The sequence below is a fragment of the Tenrec ecaudatus genome, chromosome 17, assembly GCF_050624435.1.
Source record: "Tenrec ecaudatus isolate mTenEca1 chromosome 17, mTenEca1.hap1, whole genome shotgun sequence".
NCBI classification, from domain to species: domain Eukaryota; kingdom Metazoa; phylum Chordata; class Mammalia; order Afrosoricida; family Tenrecidae; genus Tenrec; species Tenrec ecaudatus.
This window is the reverse complement of record NC_134546.1, coordinates 9,564,099-9,586,511: the sequence shown is the minus strand read 5'-3', so window position 1 is coordinate 9,586,511 and position 22,413 is coordinate 9,564,099. Positions and strand designations below refer to the sequence as shown.

The following is a 22,413-nucleotide window of genomic DNA, read 5'->3' as shown; positions in this document are numbered from 1 at the left end:
CTTGTTCCACTATCATGCTCAGTCTTCATTTGGGTTTCAGTAATTCCTCTTGGTTATGTTACCGTCTATCACCCCCTACCCAGGCCTCCTACACCATCTTCACCACCGATTTGGATCACTTGTTTTTCCCTTGTCCCTGGGTTTGTTAACACCACTACTTTTCTCCCCACATCCCGCTCTCCCATGACCTCCAGAACTTTCGGTCCTGTTGCTTTCTCCTCCAGATTGTTCATCCACCTATTTTACTTAAACAGACCTGCGGAGATAATAACATGCACAAAAACAAGACAGAGCAAAACCAAGCCACAATATACAACAAAACAACAACCAACCAATGACAAAAAACATAACAAGAAAGAAAAGCTTGTTGCTAGTTCAAGAGCTGTTTGTTGGACTTTAGGAGCATTTTCCAGTCCAGTCTGTTGGGGCACGATGCCCTGGCCCACAGTTTACCTTCAGCATTCCCTGGGGACTTCGCCACTCTGTTCCCTTGCTGTTCTATTGCACCCCCTTAGTGTTTGGCCTCGGTGTGGTGGGATTAGATTGGGCACAGTTCCCACATCGTGTCTCTGGTGGTGTCCCTGGACGTCATTTCTCATAGTGGGGCTGGCCATGTGGTCCTCTCTGGGGACTGGCTGCTCTAATCGGAAACATCATCCTGACGGCCTGGTGGGCCAGGATGTGCTCCACTCTCTCCTCCTCCCCCTTCATCTGCTCCCATGTGCTCCGATCAGATATGTCCCTCTCCTGGAGCTGCAGATTCAATGCCGTCCTTTGAAATACATTCTTCTGGTGGGAGGGGCAGGTGTCCACGGAGTAGTTGGAATTGGAACCCGCCCCCCAAGCCTCTCCCTTGGTTCCCTACTCCACGCCAGCATGTTGCATTTACATCTTGGAGCACTGGGTTGAAGTCTGGTCCCTCTTTCCCTGTGGAGATATAAACAATACCCTCCCTTTGGGTGGGTTAGTGCCCTGTGCCCCCGCTATCCATATCTTTTTATTATTATTTTTTCCCTTTCCCCATCTCCTTTTTAGTGGCTACCATGTGTATCCCTGTATTTGGTCTGGTCCCTGCCATACTGCCTGGTCCTCACTCCAGGAATGTTTGCATACAGTAGCTTTTCCCTATGCCCCTTTTGCATTTTTTTTAAAGCTTACTTCAGCAGACCCATGTTGTACTTGTCCTTTTATGCTTGGCTTACTTCGCTTAGCATGATTTCCTCCGGTTCTCCCCATGCAGGATGTGCTTCATACATTCATCGCTGATTTTTAGTGATGTGTAGTACTCCATTGTAAATATGTACCACAGCTTTTTAATCCACTCGTCAGTTGATGGAAATTTGGGTTGTTTCCAACTCTTTGCAGATGTGAACTGTGCCATGGTGAACATTGGAGCACAGATGTCTGGCCTTGGTTTGTTTCTTTCTCCCCTTTCTGGGTATATGCCCAGTAGGGGGATTGCTGGATCATATGGTAACTCGATTTCCATCTGTTTGAGGTATCGCCAGATCGATTTCCATAGTGGCTCTACATACTTACAAGTCCACCAGCAGTGGATGAGGGTTCCTGTCTCCCCACAGCCCCTCCAACACTTGTTGCTTTCTGAGTTTTTGAACTGGGCTACCTTTGAGGGAGTTAAGTGGTACCTCATTGTTGTTTTAATTTGCATTTCTCTTATGGCTAAAGATTGGGAACATTTTCTCATATATTTGTTAGCCATTTGGATTTCTGCCCCTGTTTAGGTCCTTTGCCTTCCTCCTCAGTGGACAATTAGTTTTATTTCCTTGTTGGAAGCTAGCAGAGTATTGTAGATTTTAGTAATAAGGCCTTTGTCTTATATGTCAGTTCTTAGGTTATTTTCCCAGTCCATGGACTCTTGTATTACTCTCTTGGTGAATTCTTTCGATGTACACAGGTGTTTTATCTTCAGTATATCCCATTTGTCAATTTGTACCTCCTCGGTGTGTATGTCTCTCCCTATTTCTGATAGCCCATGTATTCCCTATTTCAAAGATCTCAAGTTGGTCCAAATTCCCTCATTGATGGCCCTAATAGTTTGGGGGTTAACTTCAAGGTCTGTGGTCCACCTTGAGTTTACTCTTGTGTATGGAGTGAGATAAGGGTCTTGCTTCATTTTTCTGCATGTTAATATCCATTTTTTCCAGCACCACTTGTTAAAGAGGGCATCTGCTTCTGATTGGATATTTTGGGGGCTCTTATCAAAGATCAGTTATCTGTATGCTGATGATTTTATTTCTGGCTTGTCAGTTCTTTTCCATTGGTCTGAGTATCTGTCATTGTACTAATACCATGCAGTTTTGACAATTGTGGCTCTATAGTATGTACTAAAATCAGGTAACACAATCCCTCCCAATGTGTCTTTCTTCTTGAGTTCTCTGCTAATTCTGGGCTTCTTCCCTCTCCATATGGAGTTGGTAATCAGTTTTTCCATTTCTTTGAAGAAAGATGAGCGTAATTGTATCGGGATGGCATTAAACACATATAGTGCCTTAGGCAGAACTGACATCTTGACTATATTGAGTCTTCTAATCCACGAGCATGGGGTATTCTTCCATTTGTTCAGGTCACTCTTGGTTGCTTGTAATAGTGTTCTATAGTTTTCCCTGTATCGATCTTTTGTTCTTTTAGTCAGGTATGTTCCTAGATATTTCAATTTTTGTTTGGCTATTGTGAAGGGTGCCACCTCTTTGATCTCCTCTTCTGTGGTCTTATCCGATATGTAAAGCAGTCCGATGAACTTCTGTTTGTTGATCTTATATCCTGCCACTCTGCCAAACTCCTCTATTGCCTCCAGTAATCTTCTTGTGGAGGTTTAGGGATTTTCCATATATAAAACCATATCATCTGCAAATAATGATAGTTCCACCTCTTCCTTCCCTAGACAAATATGTTGGTTGTCTTTTCTTTGCCTTATCCTATTAACTTAAACCTCCAGCACTACCATGATCCGAATTCTGCCTTGCAGGACTGGATAGGGCACAGGTTGTACACTGGTGCATATGGGGGCTGGAAGCACAGGGAATCCAGGGTGGACGATACCTTCAAGGACCAAGGGTGTGAGGGGCGATGCTGGGAGAGTGGAGGGCGAGTGGGTTGGAAAGGGGGAACTGATTACAAGGATCCACATGTGACCTCTTCCCTGGGAGAGGGACGGCAGAAAAGGGGGGGAAGGGAGACTCCGGATAGGGCAAGATTTGACAAAATAGCAATCTATAAATTATCAAGGGCTCATGAGGGAGGGGGGAGCGGGGAGTGAGGGGGTGGGGGAAGAGGACCTGATGCAAAGGGCTTAAGTGGAGAGCAAATGCTTTGAAAATGATTAGGGCAAAAAATGTACAGATGTGCTTTATACAATTGATGTATGTATATGTATGGATTGTGATAAGAGTTGTATGAGCCCCTAATAAAAGGTTTTTTTTTAAAAAAAGAGTGGGGACAAGGGGTAACCTTGTCTGGTTCCCTTTTTCAGTGGGATTGTTAGTCTTTTCTCCATTGACTACCACATTGGTTGTTGGTTTTTCATATATAACTTTTATTGTCTTGAGTTTTCATTCCATACCTATATTCTCAAGTGTCTTTAACAGGAATTGGTGTTGAATGTTGTCGAATGATTTTTCTGTATCTATTGATATTATCATGTGTTTCTTATAGGTTTTCATGTCAATGTGATGAATAATACTAATGGTCTTTTGTATGTTGAATCATCCCTGCATCCCTGGTATGAATCCCACTTGGTCATGGTGAATTATTTAATTTATATACTTTTGTATTCTGTTGGCTAGTATTGCGTTAAGGATTTTTGCATCGATGTTCATTAGGGACATTTGTCTGCAGTTCTCGATTCTTGTGGGATCCTTGCCTGGTTTTGGCATCAGAATTATGCTAGCTTCATAGAAGGAGTTCAGGAGTTTGCTCTCTCTTTCTATGTTCTGGAAGAGTTTGTGTAGGATTTGTGTTATTTCTTCTCTAAATGCTTAGTAGAATTCTCCAGTGAAGCCATCTGGTCCAGAGGATTTTTTTGGTTGGTAATTCCTTGATAACCCTGTATATTTCTTCTATTGCTATGGGTCTGTTGAGATTCTTGATGTCCATAGAGGATAGTCTAGGGAGGGATTGTTTTTTCAAGAATTTTTTCAAGAATAGTCTAGGGAGGGATTGTTTTTCCAAGAATTTTTGAGGAATTGTTTTTTCAAGGAGAGTCTAGGGAGGGATTGTTTTTTCAAGAATTTGTCTTCTAAATTTTTTAATTCATTGGAGTACAATCCTTCATAGTACTGTGTAATTATCCTTTTTATTTCATTAGGGTCTGTTATAATGTCCCCTCTTTGATCCCTTATTCTTGCTATTGAAATTTGTTCCCTCCTTTCTTTGGTTAGGCTTGCTAGTGGTCTGTCGATTCTGTTTAGCCTTTCAAAGAACCAACTTTTAGCAGCATTAATTTTCCCCATATTTTTCTTATTTTCCCTCTCCTGAATCTCAGCCCTGATTTTATTATTTCTTTTCTTTTGAAATTAGGATTGTCCTGCTGACTCTGTTCTAGTTGTTATAAATTTTGTGTCCGCATATCAATCATGAGTCTCTTCTTTTCTCTGGTGTGCATGTATTTCTATGAAACTAACTCTCATAACTGCCTTTACTGTGTCCCGTAAATTTTGTACATTGTGTGCTCATTCTCATTGGTTTCCATAAGTTTCCTAATTTCATCACTGATCTGTGCCAGTATGCACTCCTTTTGCACTAGAGTGTTATTCATCCTCCAATTGTTTGCTCTTTTCTTCGTCTTCTGTTTGTTGATTTCCAGCCTTATGACACAGTGGTCAGAGAGAGAGGTCTGTATGATATCAATGTGCTTATATGTATGTGGATTCGCCTTATGCCCCAGCATGTGGTCTGTCTTCTTATATGTGCCATGCGGGCTTGAAAAGAATGTGAAATTTTGTATTTGGATGAAAAGCTCTGTAAATATCTATCAGGTCAAATTGTCTAATTGTATTGTTTAGATCTCTAGCCTGCTAGTTGAGTTTCCTTTTCCTGTGATCTATCCTTCTCAGAGAGCAATGTATTGAAGTCACCCACTATAATTTTTCTTTTTTCATCCCTTCGAGTGTATTGTTGACACATTCAGAGCATGTCTCATTCGTAGAATATATGTTTACAATCCACAGTGGTTCTTTGTCTACCATTCCCTTGAGCATTATTATATAGTGTCCCTCTTATCTTTTTATGGTTTGCATTTTGAGGTCAATTTTATCTGAGATTACGATTGCAACCCCTGCTTTATATGAATTGCTGTTTGCTTAATATGTCTTTCTTCAGCCTTTGATTCTCAGCCTAATTTTGTCTGTAGCTTTGAGATGTGTCTCCTGTAGGCAGCAGATTGATGGGTTGTGTTTTCTAAGTCAGTCTGCTCGTCTCCATCTTTTAATACTTAGGTTCAGGCCATTGATATTCAGGGTTATTATCTCCATCTGCAGACTCTATGATGTCATCTTACACCTTTTGTGTTGGGCGATTTCCTACTTCCTTTCTCATTAGAGTATTGTGCATGTGTGTGTGTGTATCATTCTTGACTTCTTTCCATCCTTAAGCCAATGCTGTCTTGGGATCTGTTTTCTCTTTGTTGCCCTCTGGATGAGGTTGTTCTATGTGTCTGTCTCTTATTTATGCTTGGTGAGTGTTGTTCTTCTGCCCACACTGGGTTGGAAGAATTTTTTGTAGGGCTGGTTTACTTCTAACGTATTCTTTGAGGTTTTCCTTGTCTGGGAAGACTCTTACTTCTCCATCTATCTTGATTGATAATTTTGCTGGGTAGAATATTCTTGAGTTTGCATTGTTTTCCTTCAATTCTTGGAATATGTTACTCCACTCTCTCCTCTTCATAGTTTCTGCTAATAGGTCTAAGCATATTCTTATTTGGGAAACTTTATATGTTATTGGTTTTTCTTTCCCCTTAGCTGCTCTCATGATTTTCTCCTTTTCCTCAAATTTGGATAGTTTAACAATTATGTGCCTTGGTGAGGTCTTGAGATTCGGTCTAGCTGGTGTTCTTTCAGCCCCCTGAATTGTTGCCTTGTTTTCATTCATTAAGTTATGGAAGTTTTCCTCCAAGAATTCTCTCACGCTTGTTACAGATCACTTCTTTGTTGTGTCTTTCTCCAGTAAGCCAATAATTCTAATGTTGTTTTGCTTCATAGCATCAGACTTAGGTCTTAGGTTTTCTTCAGCTTCTCTGATGATCTTATTAGATTTTTGTTCACGTTTGTTAATGTCTACTTGGCTGTCCTCCAAATCACTGATGCGGTTCTCTGCCTCCAGTCAATCCTCGAGGTCTGTGTTTCTGCTACTGGTTTTTGTTATCTCTTCCCTAAGCTCCTGTATTTCCCTTTGGTGTATGGCTTTTATCTCTTCTATCATTTCATCCTTTTTCGGTATTGTTTCCCTCATATGCTGTATGACTCCAAGCAGCATTTTGAAAATTTCTGTGGCAGCTCAATGTCTGCTTCTTCTATGCATGTAGTTATGTTCAGGACATCTTCTGCCATTGCATTTTGTTTCTCCTGCTTTTTCATTGAGGTTGTTGGGGATGATGGCTGTTTGCGTTGTGTTGTTTTAGAGGAGCCAGGTGCCATTTTCCAGGAAGTCGAAGAGCACTGGCTGTCTCTGGGATATTTGTAGGAATGCTTCTTAGAACTACCTACAGCTAATTTCAAAATGGAATTAACCTACCACTTTATCCTCCAATTATCTCCTGAAACATTTAAAACATAGTTTGTGTTCCAGGATATTAAAAAGTCCCACTGTCTTCCATCTGGTGATGTGTCTTATGTGTCTACTGTAATCTCATTTCCCACCGGTTTAGCAATCTCTTTAATTATCTGTATTTGCTATATTCCAAAATAACTTGCTTTCTTAGTATTTTTAAAAGTTACCAATTAGATTTTAAATAGTTATTCACTTATTTTAATATATATATTGCTTTGATTCGTTGACCATGTTATTGTCAAATTAAATCTATTAAAGTGTAATTTGAATACAAAACTCACCATTTTTAAGTGAATAAATCTCTGGGCTCTATTCTGCTCCATGGATTTATGTCTGTGCCAGTAGTTCTTTATGTGATGTGATTATATTCCCCTGAAGAACATTTGGTAATGTCTGGAGACATTTTTGGTTTTCAAAATGGAGGATGGGATGCTACTGGCATCCTAGTGGGTATAGGCCAAGGGATTCTGCTTAACATCTTACAATCCACAAGACAATTCTCTACAGCAAAGCATCATCTGGCCTGAAATGTTTATAGTGACAAAGTGTAGAGATGTTGATCTTTATTTTAGCCAACATCACACTGTCTTGATTACAATGGCTAGATAGTTAACTCTTGGAATCATTTAGTTAATTTTCCAATTTGATTCTTTCACAAATTATTTTGGCTTCTCTAGACGCTTTGAAGTTGCACTAATTTTAAAATCAGTTTGTTAATTTCTGTTAAGTATCTAATTCTATTAAATATTCTGATAAACAAGAAAGCATTCAGTCTTACATTCTTACGAATATCAGCCCTCCTGTATCAGTATAAAGTTGATGTTTTTACATGTAATAAGAAATATTCCACCTCCCCTTCTTCTCATCCTGTTTTTTCCCCTTTCTAGAAGATTATGCACACAATGAGTATTATTTCTGCTTTAAATATTTGATAGAATTTGCCAAGGAAAGCAGCTGATACCAAGGGCTCAACTAGAAAGAAAATATTTTGCAAACGATGTCGACATACATACAAATGTCCTTGACACAATTGGTGTATGTATTGTTATAAAAGTTGTAAGAGCCCCAAATAAAATTATATATATGAATATGAACTCTCAAACAAAACTTTTGCCAAGGAAATCATCTAAATTTGAAGTTTGTGGAAATTTATTCTTAATTTTAAAAAAATACTTTGATTGGGGGCTTTTACATCTCTTATCACAATCCATACATTCCTCCAGTGTGTCAAGCACATTTGTATATATGCTGCCATCATTTTCAAAGCATTCTCTTCCTACTTGAGCCCCTAATATCAGCTCCCCATTTTCCACCTCCCCCACCTACCCTCCCTCACGAACCCTTGAAAACTTAGATTATTTTTTCCATCTCTTACATCACCCTCCATCTCCCCTCACCCACTTTTCCATTATTTAACCCCCTGACAGGAGGTTCTAGATTGATCTATGTGATTAGTTTCTCCTTTCTCCCCGCCCTCCCCTATTCCTCCTGGAATCTCTACTCTCCTTGATAGCCCTGAGAAGTTTATCTATCCTGGATTCCCTGTGTTATGGGATCTAATATGTAGCAGTGTGCATGTTCTGATCCAATCCAATTTGTAAGGTAGAATTGAGATGATGATAGTGAAGGAAGCACCAAAGAACTAGAGGAAAGTTGTGCTATACTGCACCCTGACTGGCTCATCGCTTCCCTGAGACCCCTCTGTGAGGGGATGTCCAATTGTCTACAGATGGCCATTGGGTCTCCACTACATGTCCCTCCTCCCCCATTCACATTGGGTATGGTTTTGTTCTGGGTCTCAGATACCTGATCCCATGTACACCTCCTGATCACACAGACTGCTGTGTTTCTTCCATGTGGACTTTGTTGATTCTAAGATAGATGGCTGCTTGTTTATCTTAAAGCCGTTAAGACCCCAGACGCTGTATCTTTTGATAGCCAGGCACCATCAGCTTTCATCACCATATTTGCTTATGCACTCAGTTTGTCTTCAATGATTGTGTTGGGAAGGTGAGCATCACAGAATGTTGGATTCTTCAAACAAAGTGTTCTTGTGTTAAGGGATTACTTGATTGGAGGCCCAATATCCACCTGCAACCTTAATTCTTAACATATAGATGTGAGTAATAGTGTTAGTCCCCTCTCATGATATATGTATTTACTTATGTACATGCTTGTATTTAGCCCTCTATAAATGCCCTTTGCCTCCTGGTTCTTTCCTCTATTTCCTTTTTACTCATTATTTTCACCGTTGACTAATTGTGTGTGTTGTTCCAGTAGTCCAGTTATTTTAATATTGGTCTTCCTCATAGCATCAGACATGGCTCTCAGGTTTTCTTCAGCTTCTCTGATTGGCTTATTTGATTGTTTTTCCATTTGTTGAGGTCAGTTTGGTTATCCTCTAAGTCACTGGTGTGATTCTCTCCCGCATCAAGTCTGTTGGCAAAGTCTGTTAATTTGCTACTGGATTTTGTTATTTCATCCCTTAAGTCTAGTATTTTCTTAGATGCATTGCCTTTCTCTCCTCTATCATTTCTTCCTTTTCCTGTATTGCTTCTCTCATATCCTGTATGACTCCAGGCAGCATTCTGAAAATTTCTTTCTGTGGAAGGTCAATGTCTGCTTCTTCTGTGCACATTATTAGGTTCTTTACATCTTCTGGCACGGTTTTCTGTTTCTTCTCCTTCTTTTGTTGAGGCTGTTGGGTTTGGTTGCTGTTTATGTGTTATTTTAGTGGAGTCCAGCACCATCTTCCAGTGTTGAAGGATCCCTTGGCTCTCCCTTGGGGTACTCGTATGAATGCTTCTACAAACTACCTACAGGAAGCTGCACTGGGGAGTAAGGTTCAGGCTACTGTTTGATCTTCCTGTGGTTTCATTCTTACCTTAGCCAACCAGTATGCCATTACTTAAGAATGTGTATTGGATACTCCTCTCACAGGACACTGATCAGGTGGTTGTGGGCCCACGAGGGTGGTGTTTCACTGGCTGATCTCTAAGTAAGCCATAGTGGTATGTCTCAAGGTTCTTAGAGCACCTCTGTGGCATGTGGTGCTTCCTTCTGCAACTGGAGTGCCGCAGAGGGCATGTGGTTGTACCCTTCTTGGTGTAGAGCATTGTAGCTGGCAGGCGGAAGTACTCTAGTTGGAGAAATTGCTGTGGAGGTTGGGCATATGTTCCTTGAGCTACATGGAGCACCAGAGACGGTGGGCAGGAATTCCCCAGTCACTTGTACAGTCTTGGGGTTTAGGCTGGAGGTCCCCCAGCAATTTGAAGGGGAGATCACCCAGCCACTTGGAGTATGTTGGAGGATGGGTGTGATTTTCCCCGCTGCATATAAAGCCAACCAATGCGGGCAGGAGCTCCCCCAACTGGGACATCAGCATTGTCCTAGGTGGAGGGGAGTGGCTTGGAGGCCAGTAGTAGCTTGTGAAGGGAAAGAGAGGGAGTAGAGAAGAAAAATAAAGGAGAAAACAAAGACAAGAGCAAAAATTATTTTAAAAAAAACACACAGAGAAAAGTTCCAAGACAAAACAAAAGTAAAAACAGTCAAAAAAGGGAAAACAGAATCTGCTGAGACTGTGGCGGGAAAGAGAGAAGAGATAGAAGAAGATGGGGAAAAAGAAAAGCAAAAGAAGAAAAAGGTACAAAATGAAAAGAAAAATTTGATAAAGAGATAGCTGAACCCTGTGCCGTACTGTGTGTAACACTGTTTCATGACAATGTGCAGCCCTGTCACGGGGCAGACTGTAGCTCTCCCCACTGGGTGGGTGGACTTGCCCTAGGCAGAGGGTAGGGGGCTGGAAACCAGCAGTAGCGTGTGAAAAGAGAGGGAGAGGAGATAAACAGAAAAGAAGAAAGAAAGGAAAATTAAATTAAAAGAAGGGTGAAAAACACAACTGTGTTCACTAAGATCGACTATGGTGGGAAGAGAAAAGAATCTGAGAAGAAATAAAAGGGTAAAGAGATAGCTGAACATTGATTGCCTGAATGTGCGTCTGGAGGGGTTTAAACCCTGCCCCAAGGTGGCAGGTTGGTGTGCCCTTTAAGTACAGGGTCCCACCAGTGCTGGGCAGAATTTCCAAAGTTGGCGAGATCATCACAGAGGCCAAACTGAGGTTTCCTCAGCAGTGTGGAGAGCTGTAGAGGGCTGTCACTGCTGCCTTGTGTGGTGTGAAGCACTCCCACAGAGGGCAGGCTGGAGTTCTCCCCTGCTATTTGAGTTGAGTTGCCCTAGGGGGAGGGTAGTGGCTTGGAAGCCAGCAGTATAGTATGAAAGGAAAGAGAGGGAGAAAAGAAGAAAAAGAGGAAAAAAAAACCTAAAAAACTGGGCCCGTTGAGACTGACTCGCAGTGGGAAAGATAGAAGGACCAGAGAATAAGGAGAGAAGAAAAAGAGTGGTAAGGATGAACACAGCTTTCCCCCAGATCCTGGATGCTTCCTCCCCCCAACTACCATGATCCGAATTCTACCTTGCAGGGCTGGATAGGGCAGAGGCTGTACACTGGTACATATGGGGGCTGGAGGCACAGGGAATCCAGGGTGGATGATACCTTCAGGACCAGGGGTGTGAGGGGCGATGCTGGGAGAGTGGAGGGTGAGTGGGTTGGAAAGGGGGAACTGATTACAAGGATCCACATGTGACCTCTTCCCTGGGAGATGGACGGCAGAGAAGGGGGGGAAGGGAGACTCTGGATAGGGCAAGATATGACAAAATAACGATGTATAAATTACCAAGGGCACATGAGGGAGGGGGGAGAGGGGAGGGAGGGGGAAAAAAAGAGGACCTGATGCAAGGGGCTTAAGTGGAGAGCAAATGCTTTGAGAATGATTGGGGCAGGGAATGTATGGATGTGCTTTATACAATTGATGTATGTATATGTATGGATTGTGATAGGAGTTGTATGAGTCCCTAGTAGAATGTAAAAAAAGAGGACAAAAAAATGATTAGGGCAAAGAATGTACAGATGTGCTTTATACAATTGATGTATGTATATGTATGAACTGTGATAAGAGTTGTATGAGCCCCTAATAAATTGTTTTAAAAAAATAAAAATTAAAAAAAAAAAAAGAGTGGTAAGGAGATAACTGCGACTAGATCACCTGCCTATGTGACTGGAGGAGTTCCAACCCTGCCTCAAGGTAGCAGGGTTGTGTGCCCACTTGGTGTAGGGTCCCTCAGTTGTAGGGCGGAATTACCCTCGAAGGCAAGATCACAGCAGAGGCCAGACAGCTGTTCCCGCAGCGGTGTTGAGCACTGGAGTTTACTAGTATAGCTACCTTGTGCTGTATGTAGCACTGCAGCAGGAGTGTGTGTGTGTGTGTGTGGGGGGTGTTCCCTCAGCCCTGAATAGGGCCCCAGGACAGGCAGGACCTTCCCAGATGGTATAGGATCACAGAAAGTGGGCATTAGCTCCCCCCCACCCGCTGGGCTTATTGTTCTAGCTGGTCCCAGGATGGCTGACTCCCTAATAGCTCAGAGGTGTGTTCCTCCTCCCGTTCCCCCAACACACACACACACACACACACACACACACACACCACCCCCCCCCCCTCCGCCCCGTCAGCTGGAATTGGATTTTTATTCTGAAAGGGAGGCTTGCTCCAAGGGGTCTTTGTTATGTTGATAGCCTCTGGGCTCTGTAGCTAACTTCTAGCCTTCCTTAGCCTGGGATCACTTATTATGCTAATATATGTTATAGGAATCCTTCTACCAATTGTCATAGAGTTAAACAATGAGCCAGGGATTTGCAGTTTTTACTGAGAAAATATTTTCTGTCTCTTTTTTTTATATTGGGCTTATGAGGTACCCTGATTTGGGGGGGTGTCACGCTGACCCCCGGAGGGGGATTTGCAGCTTATCAGAGAGGCTGTTTTCCTCTCACCCAACTGGAACTGAATTCGCCCCCTGGACTATGACTATCTGCTTATTTTCTGCCTCTCAGCCACCTGACTTCTTACGTCTTTTCAATTGCTCCAAATCTATGACTACCCACATACCCAATCCCCAGGCTATGAGCTCAAGGCAGTTAACAGCATGGGGAGCTCTGCTATGGGGTCCTGTGACGAGCTTTCAGAGGTTCTCCTCCTGTCTGGGATTATGTTCCCTTTGGGGCATCAGCCTGAGGAAATCTCTACTCACTGCCAAACTAGGGCTCTGATAGTTGCTCAGCCGGAGCCCCAAAGCCCAGCACACCCAACCTAGAGTGATTTACCATGTTCTCTGCTCGCTTTATGAGTTGAAATTAAAGAGTGGGGTTCAGGACAGACCCCAGTACCCTGATTTTAATTTCAGAACTCCACTTCCCAGTCTCCTTCACTTTACCTCCCAATTTTCTGGTCTGGCAGCAGGAGCTCCAGGTGGGTGCATCTAACTAGATGCCATCTTCTGCCGTCTCCCCTGAATTCTATTTTTTAAATGGACATTTCAGATGGCCTGTTCTCCCCACTTCTCTGTACATGATGTGTCATTTTCCTAGGATTTTTTTTCCCGGCTCCGACCCTGCCTGAGTGCAGGATTTCTTTTAGGATTTTATCTTTGTTAATAATTTTCAACAATGTAAATGTTTATTTTGCTTTAAGTGTATTTATGTGTGGTGTTTATAGTGTGTTTTTTTTAGTTTCTATTATGGGTGAATAGTTTTCATCATATTTGGGAACTCTTCATCCACTATGTTTAAAAAAATTAGTTCTGCCTTCTCATTTTCTCTGCTGAGCCTCTTAATTTCTCTTAAGTTCTTGCAAGCTCTGCTTAGTTCATTCAGGTTGCTTTATTTTGTATAGCTTTTATTGTCTTCAAGTTTACTGACCTCTTGTTATGAGTGTCTAATTTGCTCTTAATCCCATTCAGTGAATTTTCCATTTTGGATCTTGAATTTCTAACTTCATTTTGATATTTTCAAACCTTCAAGCTCTCATTATATTTATATTTTCCTGTAAATTCATGTGCAACTATGTATCACCCACATGCATACTTTGGAATGGCTGTGTAAAGTGCTTGTCTGCTAATTCTGTGACCTATGTCAATTCTGGGTCTGTTTCAAGAGACTAATTTTACTCTGGTTAGGGTCACATTTCCTTTTGTCTGCTTATATCTAGGATTGTTAATGGAAGCTAGACTTTATAAATTTTAAGTTGTTGTGTGCTGGGCTTTGCTTTATTCTTTTAAAGAGTATCCAGATGGTAATGTTTTTACACCTATCGTTCACCATGTTTTCCCTGATAGTTGACTTATAGTCTTTGAGGATGACCTTGTTAGTACAGCTTCTTTGGCTTCTGCGGTGCCAGGAAGCCCCAGACATGGACACAACCATATCATTAAGAAGTCTTAGTTGTTGGGGGCGCAGGGAGTGCAACAATTAGGGAAGAATTTGCATGAAAGAGGGACCGGGTGACCTGTGACCTCAGAAAACTGCTTGAGGTTTAAGTAAGTCAGTAATTCAAACATCTGTGAGGCTTCAGGAGAAAGTTAAGCTTGGGGAAGAAGGTGCAGGCACATATTCTCCAACAGCTCAGAGCCACACTCCTGTCAGTCCTGCAGTGCTCAGAATCCAACCTGAAGTCCATACCACCCAGGTGCCCAGCGAGGCACCTGACCCAGAACCCACTCAAGCTATGGAACCCAAGGCCTGCATTCCCCATGCAGCCTGGTGACACAACCAGAACTCACAGGGCTCATTGCTCACTATGTTTCCAGGAGTCTGATGGAAAATGACACAGACAGTAAATAATTCTAGCTGTATGGGTCACAGTCTCTACTGTTACTATTTACATTGGCCATTGTAGCTCAAAAACAGCTAGATACCATATGGAAACAAATGAGTATAACTGTGTAAATAAAACTTTTACAAAAACAAACAAAAAAGCAATTTTATTTGCAAAAGCAGATCATAGGCTTATCTAGGCTCATGGATTGTAGTTTACTTACCTCTTTCACAGTATTAACTGAAAATAATTTCAGAGTATTCCAGCAAATATTACTATTAGTATAATTATGAAAATGGTCTAATATCCCTTTACAGTTTCTTCTTCATTACATAAGAGTGAAAGGTAAAAACACCCTTGTATAGCTCAAAAGAATTTGAATTATCTTTTTAAATGAAAAAAATCGAGTTTTTCAAAAAAGCATTTTGCGTGGTTATGTTACCATTTTGATATATGTGCATTTGCTTCATACTGTTTACCGTTTTCTTTATTTGGGGGCCTCTGGGTGGCTCAGTTAAGCACTGACAGCATACAGCATCCCAGCAGTCAGGGGAGCACCAAAGGTGTAAACTGGAGCTCAAGGGGAGAGGTAGTGGTTTAAGCAGCCCCTAAATACCCTCCGCTCACCTGCCAGCTTGCCCTCCTGTGGTGGCCTGCGTGTGGCTGTGGTGCTATAAACCATGCCACCAGTATTTCAAATAGCAGCAGGCTCACCCATCATGACTGTGCTCCGGTGGAGCTTCCAGACTGTGACCGGAAATGGACGAAGGAAGAGGCAGGCCAATTCTGCAGAGTGGCCACTGAAAGCTTTATGAAAAGCAGTGGAACATCGTCTGATACAGTGCCAGAAGATAATCCCTCGGGTTGGAAAGCATTTAAAAGACAATTTGGGAAGAACCTTCTCCTCAAAGCTGAGTTAACCTTAAAGACATGAATGAAGCAAAATCTGCAGGACTGTCTTTGCTGAAAAGACAGGATTCAAAATGAGAAACAAGTGCAAACATCCATTCATAATCAAAGTGGAATGCGCAAAGTATGAATCTAAGAAAATTGGAGTTCATATAAAACAAAATGGGACGCCTACAGATCCACTTTGTGAGCATGAGGGAGCTGAAATGGACAGGCACTGGCCATTCTGAGTGGCAATCGGATGATTTATGTGCAGGCGTGACCAATCCAAGAGGCCTGGCCTCACATTCATCCTCCAGAAGGACATCTCAAGATCTCCCTTAAAGGACCATACTATGTCATAGGATAACATCTACACGTACAAGGAAGACCAATTAATATAACTGTTCCTCCAACTTCATTATTCTAGTATGATAATATGTGACAATTTAAGTGAATTCTTCACTCGGTAACATGAAATGTAAATTTTTCTCATCTGTGTTTAATTTTTAGTGTTTTGACCTAATATAGGCAATATTGAGATTTTAATGAAAATATTAAGAATTGGTTAGTAAAACTTCTGTTTATATTAATATAACCATGAGATAAATTAAAATTATTTAACATAATTGTTTTCTTCTCAAGTCAAATAAGAAAAAATAATTTATTAATACATTACTAATATCACTTGAAATAGAGAAGCATGAGTTTCAATACCTCAAGGGCCATTTTGGACAAGTTCTAAACCTATAAACCTATGAGTGAAAATTAGAATCACTCCTCAATTTGAACTCATTAAGTATCACAGAGAGGCTAAGACATGCAATTTTAAATATGTATAAGCTATTATGTGTTTTGTAAGTGCTTCTATGTCTCATACAAAATGAGTTTCCCCCAAATCTTATAAGAATAAAAAAATTATAGCATTAATATAATAGTTAGCTATAGCTATCAGTGATTCTCTATTCCAAACTGTGAATAATCTATTCAAGGCTTTTATCTTTAAATATTTTGTGTTGTGAATTTTCATACTTGTTCCAGTAGCACATTCAAAAAAAGTCATCTTAAAAAGTGAATAATAAATTTTTGTTGTGCTATTGTTGGGTTTTTTTGTTTTTTAGGTCTTAGACTATATTTACCAGAGACATGTAAAATTGAAACGTGGATAATGGCCAAAGACTATCAGTGTTTGTCATCTTGGGTTTCGTGTAAGCCACTTTCACTTAATAGTGCTAAGTGATGATACTAATATAAGTCAAAGTGGCAAATAGTAAACTATAAAACTGTCATTGAGAGTGACAGAAACCAAATGATTCATTCTTCTTAATCGTTGAAATCATGAAAGCTTGCCTCCAAATTAGGAAAACATTTATACCTAGCATTTCTGAAACCATTACCACCAGCTAGATAACCCTGGCTGAATGTCAACAAGGGTTGGGATTTATCAGCGTGACAATTTTCAAATCTGTTGTCACCCAGGTCGTCCATTTGTATTTGTTAGATGCCATTTCAGCGTCATGCAATTCATGCCCCGAAGAGATTGGGACTGTACAAGGTCACAGGGTCTCCTGGTGCCTTCCTGCCAGACACATGATTGTGAACATCTTAGGTTCACTACTGACGATCCACCTGGTTGGACATCTGCCCAGGAGCTGAAACTGACATGATTTGAAGAACACTTTAAGGAAACAAATGCAAAATTCGGAGCTGGAAAAGGCCTGTATGCATAAGGGGCAATGGACTTTGTGCTTCATACCAAATTCCTTTTGATATCTGGCACACAGGAATTAATGACTCTTCTTTTTGAATTAAATAAATAAATACTAAATTTTACTTCAGAGTCAGGGAAAAGGCAGGATTAGCCTGGGCGTGGCCTTTTGCTGTCCATTCAATGAAGTCTAAGTTAATGTTGTTGAAAGAACTTGTCTGACGCATCGAATAGACTACTGCCTGGTCGTGCGCCATCCTCATACTCCCTGTGTTTCCATTCGTTCTTACAGCCACTGAGTCAGTCCATCTCAGGGAGGGTCTTCCTTTTGTCTCCGACCTTCTCCTTTACTAAGCATGATCTTCTACTCCAGGGACTGACCTCTCCTGATAACACGTCCAAAGTACATGAACTGAAGTCTTACCAGTATCACTTCTAAGGAGCTTTCTGACTGGACTTCTTTCAAGACGGATTTGCTTCTTCTGGCACTTTAATAGAACTTTCAGTATCCTTCACCAATTCCAATGCATCAAGTCTTCTTCATTCTTCCTATTCACTTTCCAACTTTCATGTGTATGTAACAATTGAAAATACCATGGGTTGAGTCAGGTGCACCTTGGTCCACTTTTTAAGTCTTTCATAGATTTGCCCAATGCATTGTCATTTGGTTTCTTGACTGCTGTTTCCAGGAGCTCTCCTTGCAGATTTAAGTAAAATGAAATCAAATATTATCTTAATATTACATACTGATTCATTTGTGAGGATGTCTGTTTTCAGTGCATAGAGATGTAATCCATACCTGGTATTGTAAGTCTCCGATCTACGTTAGTAAGTGCTTCAGGTTCTCTGCTTTGAGCAAGCAAAGCTGCGTCACCTGCTTATTGCAAGCTGTTCACAAGCCTTCCTGCTGCCAAGCTCTGCTTCATGTAGCCACCGCTGGACTTCAGGCTGGAGCTCGAAATGGTCTTCTTCAAAATGAATGCGACATCATTCCTCTTCGAATTGTCCCTCCTGGCATAGGTGATCATTTGATCATCTAATTCAAAATGGCCCGTACTCATCCATTTTCGCTCACTAGTGCTTAGGACTTCGATCATTAAGCGTTCCATTTCATTTTCTAGTAGTTTTCCATATTCCTAGATTCACAGTTCATGTATTCCATATTCCTATCACTAACGCATGTTTGCTGCTGTTTCTTCTTCTTCTGAGTTGTGCCACATCAGCAATGAAGGTTCCAAAAAGCTTTGCTTGCTCTCTCCATGTTACTAAGGTCAACTCGGCTTTACGGAGGCAGCTGTTCTCAAACTGAGGAGTGCATCTTCCAGCAGTGCTCTGCTGCTATTAATAAAGTTTTCCGTGGTCAGGGTTTTGTTGTTGTTGTTGTTTTTCAGAAGTAGATTTCAAGGCCACTCGCAGTTTGCAGGCTCCACTGAAAGCTGCCCTCCTGGGTGAACCTGCTAGTATTTGAACCACTGATGACATAGCTTTTCACAACACAGGCACTCATAAGCCACCACAGTCTGACAAATGCATGGTGACAGCATTTATAAGGCACTAAGTATTTGTGGATGGAAGGATTTCAAAATAATAGTAGTGGCAGTAATAGCAATATTAACAAAGTAATATGTGTCAGACATAAATACTGGAGACAAATATCTGTAATATTCCTTGGATAGTGCTTAGTATAAAATTTATTGAAGAATCTCAAGTTATAAAATTGCACCAAGGAGAGAAGGTTATCATTTTCTGGAGGGGAAAACGAGCATAGCAAATATTTTGTTAAAAGCTTGTATTAAAAAAAAAACACTTGAATTTCACCCCACCCCCCCAGTGGCCTAGAGTACTTGATTTAATTAATTGCCTTTAGTTATAGCTGTAATCTGCACAAAAATTTCCTTGTACTAGGAATAGAATAAACCTAAGTGTACTAAAATACCAAAAAAAATTTTAATCTACTTTGTCTTAAAATATGAACAATAACTTTCTTTTTTTAAATCTCTTTTGTAACTCAACTGAGATTAATTTTGGATTAATCCTTTATTTTTCTTTTATTTCCGCAGGACATCCATTACTTTGCACTAGATAAGGGTGAATTGGCACTAGCTGAAGTGGCAAGGAAAAGAGCTAGTGACATTGATGCAGAATCAATAACCTCTGGAGTTGGTAAGAATTCATGCTGGGTTTTTCAAGTATTTTTTGTTCTAATCTATTTTTTTCAGTACTATTTCTATTTGTTTTTAAAGCATGGTTGGTTAATTTGAATTACCTTCTTTTTTTTGAATTACCTTCTTTTTTATAGGCAAGGTATCTTTAAAATATAAGAACGAAGCCTTCACAAATAATACAATCTGGATATATAACTTGAAAGTCTGTTGATTTGAAAATTAATAATATTACTTATTTCAGTACTACTTTGAAAAGTTACTTCAGTCACCATTTAGTAAAATACACAGGACACTGTTCATAGGATGTGGGGGGAAGTTTGTTATCATTAGTGCTGTCATTGAAATTAACCAGCACAGGAGCTCCTATAGTCCTTTATTTATACACAAACATGTCACATTTAAAATGACGACTCTCTTCCATGGGCCGTCAGTGTGGGGGTGATTGCCTCTGCTAGCAGGCACTGGATCCTGTCATGGGCGGAAACTCTGGGGCATGTGGTGTGGCCACGAGTCAGAAGCAGCGCCATGACACACAGCAGCCGTCCTTCTAGTGCAGTCATGCAACGAGCACGACTCCGAAGCCCAGACCAGATCTAAAAGAAGGTCCACTAAAGCTTTAAGTGCAGAATAAGACCGTTTTCTTAAAACGATCCTATCAGCATAAGCTTCCTTTTTCTAAAGTCATTTTATCTAACGTTACCTGACCTGTGAGTATTGACACGGCCATCCTGATAGTTCCTATTCTGAAATCAAGCAAAATGACCTCAGAATTGTAATTGATTCATTTCTCTGTGGAACTCCAATGAACCAAAAATGTTTTGATAGTATTTCCACTTCTTAATTTGCACAAAAATATTCTAGTGAACCTCTTTGTTGTGCCTTAAGAAAAAAAAAACTAGTTGTAGCCAAAGGGACCAATTGTAGGCTTTGTTCGAACCTTTACCACTAGAGAGCCTAATCTGACAGGTGGCACTGCAGGACTCAAAGCCACTCTGCCGGGCTGCTCTAAACCTGAACGCCAGGCTTGACCGTTCCCAGTAAGCTGCGTCCATCTCCTGCCTCATCCTGAGAGTTCCACATTGATAGAACCCACGCGGCCCACAGCTCGCTTTCAAACGGATGCCTAAGGGACCGTCGACATTCAGTGTCTTAGTCACCTAGGGCTGCTGTAGCAGGACACCCGAGCTCTGCAGCTTTAACAAACCTACATTCATTATCTCAGTTTAGGAGGCTAGAGGAAGGATTCTCTATGTCATTTCTGAAATCTAGTGAACTTCGGCTCCTGAGAAATCTTCATGTGACTTGGCATCTCTCTGCCCAACTCTGTTTGCCTGCTAGCTTGTTTCACGTCTTTCAGATCTCAAAAGATACTGCTCACTCAACAAGTAGGACTTAACGGCTAGTGAGCATAGGGCTATGGAAGGTGCAACGATTGGTCTCTACCTGTCGAGGAAAGAAAGTGATGAAAGTTGAAAGCCACCTGGAAACAATGAAGCCAGGTGCTCATGAGCCTCACAAACTTCAGCCTCCACAAGCCTAAGAACAGACCAACCAGTTGGTGCCCTGCGGCCACTCCCAACTGCTCTGAGGGAACGCATGAGAAGACCCTGGAAGGAGCTCTGGTGGTATATGTAGTAGTTACGTGTTGGGCTGCGAGCCGTAGGGTCAGCAGTTCAAAGCTGCCAGCAGCTCCTCCAGAGAAAGAACTGGGTTTTCTACTCCAGAAGTGTCTCAGAAACTCACAGGGGTTCGCTAGGAGTCGGTGTTGACTCAATGGCAGTGAGAGGATGGAGTTAGGAGAAAAACTTGGAACAACAAAACTCTGAATCATCAAGTCCAAGCTTACTGGTCAAATGGAAACTAATAGCTCCCTCAAGACTATGGCCCCTGGTCACCTTTCAGGGCTGGAACTCAACTCCCCCCATGGTTCAAACAAACTTAGATTGAGAAGGGGAACAAAGACACTAATGACTTCTGTAAGCCTTAGAATAATGAACTACTCGAGATCAAAAGGAGAAGGTCCCCACTCCCCCAAAGTGGGAGGGGCTAGTGAGATAATGATGGGACCTTGTGAGGACTTCCTGGGTGAGGGGGATGAAACGTGGATGAATTGCTGAACGTAAAACTAACTGGTGATCTGCTCTCAATTCACAGTAAGGTTTAAAAGAGAGTGACTTAGACATGCTACATTAATCCTGTCCCATTTAACATAACCCCAAATTCCCACATGGGATTCTAACCACAGGAATACTGTATATATTCTTGTATAAGCCAAGTTTTTAAGTACATTTTTAATGCAGTTTTTGTGGTAAAATTAGGTGCCTTGGCTGATATTCAGGTCGGCTTATACTGAAGTATAAACAGTAGGGTTATTTTTTTAATAACATTTGTTTTGGGGAGAGAGGGAGATATGATGTGAAATTACTTGGTGTGATTCTTCTATCCATGTCTTTGTAATTCTTGCCAAATGACTGGGTGAGATAATGCAAGTAAGGTTTGTGAAACACTAATAGAAGGATTGGTCAGTTTTGTCATTCCACTGCATATATAAATGAACCATCTCAGAAGCTCACAAACAGGAGAGAAGATCTGACAGCCATCAAGATATAAGAGCCACCAGGGGGGTGGGTGGGGGTGGGGGTGGTGTGTGTGTGTGTGTGTGGGGGGAGAGAGAGAGAGAGAGAGAGAGAGAGAGAGAGAGAGAGAGACATCCCTGTCTGATGTGTCAGAGACAGCATGGGCACCAGAGACTGCAGCAGCAAGATCCTGGGAGAGTACAGACAGCAACACCAGGGCGTTGGGGCCAAGCAGCAGACTTCCCAGCCGTGGAACAAGGCAGAAACTGAGACTGCACGGCTGACAGGCTGATGGCCAAAGAGACATGTCTGCCAGTATGGCTGAAAGAGGTATTATAGGTGAACTGAATCCTTAACATTTTGTAAGCTGGTAGCTCTCTAATAGGAGCCCTGGTGGCCTAGTGGTTATGCATTGGGCTGCAATCCACAAGGTCAGCAGTTTGAACCTCATAGCCACTCCTGGGGAGAAAGATGGGGCTTTCTATTCCCATAAACAATTAAAGTCTCAGAAGGCCACATGGGCAGTTCTACTCTGTCCTCTAGGGCCACTATGAGTCAGCATCGACTCAATGGCTGTGAAGGTTTTTTCG

General features: G+C 41.5%; 1 protein-coding gene across 2 annotated transcripts in view; it reads left to right on the top strand.

Moving 5' to 3' along the window:
- The window catches only part of WDPCP (WD repeat containing planar cell polarity effector), a 392,539-nt gene that overhangs the window by 275,491 nt on the left and 94,635 nt on the right, over window positions 1–22,413 (top strand). For both annotated transcript variants that reach the window (XM_075535189.1, XM_075535188.1), the window contains exon 14: window positions 19,143–19,245. In XM_075535189.1, the coding sequence (XP_075391304.1) occupies window positions 19,143–19,245 (103 nt within the window). The remainder of the gene's footprint in view (window positions 1–19,142; window positions 19,246–22,413) is intronic.